At 63.5% G+C, this 4,544-nt stretch overlaps 1 protein-coding gene across 1 annotated transcript in view; it reads right to left on the reverse strand.

Annotated features, from left to right (window-relative positions):
• The window catches only part of BICRA (BRD4 interacting chromatin remodeling complex associated protein), an 81,037-nt gene that overhangs the window by 19,741 nt on the left and 56,752 nt on the right, over nt 1-4,544 (reverse strand). The window contains exons 5-6 of the mRNA XM_029924332.1: nt 3,807-3,872; nt 4-1,673 (exon numbers count right to left, since the gene is read on the reverse strand). Coding sequence (XP_029780192.1) covers nt 4-1,673; nt 3,807-3,872 — 1,736 coding nt within the window. The remainder of the gene's footprint in view (nt 1-3; nt 1,674-3,806; nt 3,873-4,544) is intronic.

Here is a 4,544-nt window from a genome sequence, read left to right on the forward strand (position 1 = left end):
CCGGTGGCGGCTGCGGTGGCTGGCTGCACCAGCCCGTCGGGGGCGTTGAGCATGGCCACGGCGCTGGGGGGCAGGGTGACCCCCTGGAGGACGGTGGTGGCCGCGGGGCCCGCGGGTGCCGGCTGGCTCTGCGTGGGCAGGCTGCCCGCGGCCAGCGACACGGGCATCTGGAAGAGAGCTGGCTGGCCCACCTGGATGGGGGCGGCCGAGAGGATGTGGGCGGCGCTGTGGGCCCCCGAGTGGGGCGCCAGCACGGGGCCCAGGCTCAGCGGGCCCGCCAGGTTCTGGTTGGTGAGGATAGGGTTTGCGATGAGCTGTCCGCCCGCGTGGGGGGCCGCGGCCGCCAGGATCTGGCCGCCCACGTTGGTGGGCAGGGCCGACAGCGTCTGGGGCAGCTGGACGGCCGGCGCCCCAGGCAGCAGGAACTGGTTCTGGCCCGGCAGCATGTGCGGGGCGGGGATGACGATGCTGCTGCCCTGATTCAGCAGGTGGACGCTCATGGGCTTGCTCAGTGCGCCGGGCGGCTGAGGCGCAGCGGCCCCCGTCGTGGTGGCGGGGGGCTGCTTGAAGACGTTGGCCTGCAGGGCCGGCGCAGGGAAGCCCGACAGCACCACGTTCTGGCCGGCCTTGCCTGCCGCCATAAAAGTCAGGTTCTGGGGGGCCTTGGGCTGCTGCGGGAGGCTCCCCGCCTCACCCTGGATGGTGAGCGTGGTGCCCGCGGGGGTGAACGGCTTGGGGGTCAGCTGGTAGAGCTTGGGGGGCAGCACGCCTGCGGGCTTGGGCTGGATGGGTGTAGGTGTGCGATGCAGGATCACGTTGGGCGCCGGCACCAGCGGTGAGGTGCCGAGGCCCGGGGCCACCGAGGGCGCCGCGCCAGCCGCAGTGGCAGCCCCTGCCCCCGCGAAGACCGAGTTCCCGTTGAGCGTGGTGGCCACGGCGGTGGGGAGGTTCTTCTGAATGACCAGGCCGGCTCCCTGCGGTGAGACGCCGGCCGATGCCAGGGTCACTGGCTCCGAGGGGCCAGCCGCCGAGGCCAGGTAGCCGCTGACAGGCACCTGCTTGGCCAGGAGCTGGGACGTGGGCGGGTTGAGTGCCATGACTGGCTGGCCCACCACCTGGATGGGCGCCAGGCCGAGCGTGGCCGCAGCGGCGCCCCCGGAGCTGCCGTTGGGCAGGCCCTGGAGGCCCGGGATGGGCTGGAGGGTCACATTGCCCAGGCCCACGGGCTGCAGGAAAGGCTGGACGCTCAGGGCCTTGTTGACCACGTCCTGGGGTGGCACCAGGGCCTGGTGGGTCAGCACAGTGGGCGGGGCCTGCAGCCCCAGCAGGTCAGCGCTGCCTGGGAACAGGGCCTGGGGCCCAGTGGCCACGGCCGCAGCGCCCCCAGCTCCTGCTGGGCCCGCTCCGGCATCCGCGGGCTGCAGGGTGGGCAGCTGGAAGGGGCCCAGGTCCAGCTCGGCTTCGGCCTCGAGGGTCTGCTCAGTGATGTTGGCCTCTTGGAGGCTCTGCTGGAGGATGTCACAGGGCTGGTCGGCGCCCCCGCCGCCCCCGCCGCCTCCCCCCGCTGCCGGCGAGCCCAGGATCGCATCTTCCAGGAAGTCTAGGTCCACGCTGGGGGCCGGCTGCGTGGGCTCTGGGCTCAAATGGTTGCCAGAAGCTTCTTGCACATGGAGCTGGAGGCCGGGGAAGGTGGGAAGGGAAGGGAAGAGCAGAGGTTAACAAGGGGCTGGCTCGGGGCAGGGCTGAAGCTAAGGGCACTTGGTGCCGGCGCGGTCAGAGAGAACACTCCATCCGGAAGTGGCCAGACCTGGGTTCGAGGCCCAGCTCCCGCTGGGCTGCGCCCAACAACCCAGGGCTGGCTTTCTCTGGCCTTGTTCCCCGTTTGCACACGTCACTAGGATGGAATAAAAACTATTCTTTAAGGAGCCAGAAAGGCCCATAAATCTGCGATTTGCACTCAGAAGCGCTCCCCAAGGTGCAAGTAAATGTCTTCCTGACTCTCTGGGTAGCGAACCTGACCGAAACTGGTAAGGCGCTCTTGGGGAGGGCCGGAATTTGTCCACGTAACGTGACTCTTCTGGAGTCTGAGCGTGGAAAGGTGAGTGCGTGTGTTATGCAACGTTCCGCACCACGTTCCCCGAACCTGAAAGGATTTGGAATTCTGGCCCCAGAGCTTCCGGGGGGAAGACCGTGGCTGTGTTAATTACGGGCAGCCGCAGCTGCTGTCCGGGCCCTTACGTTGTGCCGGCTCTGCTGACTCTGACCTGCCTCCGGTGCCTTCCACGCTGTCCCAGATTGCGATCCAGGACCCGCATGATGTACGTGTGAATGTTGGAGCCAAGGCTGCACGAGCGGTAATTATGCTTATAGTGTGTAATCCGCCCTGATCCTTGATCAGACGATGATCAAAACGTGGGGCCTGACAGATCCGGGGCTCCGACGGGTGGGGGGCTTGGAGCAGGTGCGTGAGCGGCAGCGGCGGACATTAGTATCACACCACCTATGTTGTTGTCCGTAATGGGCTCAGTGAGGTGGGCACTCTCCCCCGCAACCCTCCTCTCCCAGGTGGAGAGTGGGGGGTGCTTGGCGGAATGTGGGTCTTGATCAGCCCCCAACCCAGAACCAGACAGGTCTGAGTTCCTAACCACTAAATGGTCACAACCAAACCTGCCTCTTAGGACGGTCATGACCTTCACTGACGTCACAGATAGGAGGCTTAAAGCCTGACCAGGGACTTGGGGGTGTTAAAAAAGGATGGCAGGGGCACCTGGGTAGCTCAGTCGTTTGAGCATCCGACGCTTGATTTCAGCTCAGGTTATGAGCTCACGGTTCATGGGATCGAGCCCCGTGTCAGGTTCTGTGCGGGCAGCGCGGAGCCTGCTTGGGATTCTCTCTCTGTCCCTCCCCTACTTTCTCTCTCTCTGTCCCTCCGCTACTTTCTCTCTCTCTAAATAAATAAATAAAATACACGTAAAAAAGATGGCAATGTGAATAATGATCACAAAAAGTCCAGGCTCCTCACTGTTCCCGGGTCTATAAAGTAACCACGTGAGCGGATGTTTACTTGTCGGGCTCTAGATTAGTCATTTATATTGTCAAAGATAAATTATTCAGAACATATCATCATAGCTGCTGTCAGCACTAAGTAAAAACGGCTGGGCGGGGCTTGGCAGCATACAGTAAGTGTTCAGTAAATGCCGGTTATGACAAGAGAGGGGAGGGAAGAGACAGGAGGGGGGTGCGGAGGGGGGTTGGGGAGAGGAGGAAGGGAGAAGCAGCAGAAGAGGAAGAAGAGGAGGTCAGCTGACATTGTCAGGCACACAGTAGGTGCTTAATTAATGTCCGCTGCGTTCCCCACTCTGGGCTTGGCCTGTCACCCCTGCCTCCATTTTCCAGATGGAGACTGAGGTCTGTGTTGGTCAGTCCCCTTCTCCCGGGTCACACTCGGTGAAACAGGGACGGCCCCCAGGCCGCCAACTCCCGAGAAGTGTCCCTTGGTGAACCCCAGAGCTGGCACCTGCCTCAATTCCACAGAACTGCTCTGTCCCAAGTGACCTCTGATGCCCCAAAGCCAGGGACCCAGGGCCCTCACCTTCTTCCCGAGGAGCCTGTGGACAGAGCTAGGATCATCCTACCTGGTCTTGCCTCCGCCCCCAAGGTGCCCCCCACTCTCCTCCAGGTGAAGTGCCTCCGGGCATGAACAAGACCCCCTTCCCTCTTGGAGTTAGGGCCTCCCGCCCGCCGGCCACCAGCAGGGGCAACACGGGCCCTACCCCCACCCCCCACCGAGCCCCTGAGCCACTTACCCCAGGACCTTCATAGAAGGCACTTTGGGCCTCCCCGGGGTTATCCAGGAGGTCATCGCTGTCCAGCTGCAACAAGACCCGCCCCCACCCAAAGTCAAAGGTCAGCTGGGCAGCAGGCTGGCCCTGCTCTAGAACAAAATCCAATTTAAAGTCACACTGGATCGAAAGACAAAAATGGCGTGTAGGGCGTTGAGCATCGTGGGAAACTCTGCCTCCAGAAAAGAGGCCCCAAAGAAAGGAGCTTGGCGGCGTGCTTAAAACCCAAGGGGTCCCCAGCACTGAGTCCGAGGCTCTCCTGACATGCGGGCCTTGACCTCGAGACTCCAGCCTCCATGCCTCTGCCCGAGCTGAGCCCCGTTCCTTCTCCGGCACATCCTTCAGGGCCTGTCGCGTTGGCCACCTCCTCCCAACAGCCACCATCCCTCCGGACTAAGTCACTCCTTTCTCTACATGGGCCAAAGCCCGGCGCGCCCCACCATCCAGGCAGCTGGCACCCATGCCCAGTCTGTCTCTGGGAGGGCAGGGACCTGTCTGATTCCCAAGGGGCCGCTCCAGGGCCTGATGTCCACGGAAGGGCCCACGGAATGTGTGTCCACAGCTGAGCCTCCCCGGTTTCTCACCCCCTCCGGGCCCAATAGGGCCCCTGCCCTCGTGGAATCCCCCCCCCCCCCCCCCCCCACCAACTCCCAAACTCAGGAGACACAACCCACTCAAATCCGGGAGGCATTCGGACCCTCT

This window comes from Suricata suricatta, chromosome 16 (genome assembly GCF_006229205.1).
Source record: "Suricata suricatta isolate VVHF042 chromosome 16, meerkat_22Aug2017_6uvM2_HiC, whole genome shotgun sequence".
Taxonomy (NCBI): domain Eukaryota; kingdom Metazoa; phylum Chordata; class Mammalia; order Carnivora; family Herpestidae; genus Suricata; species Suricata suricatta.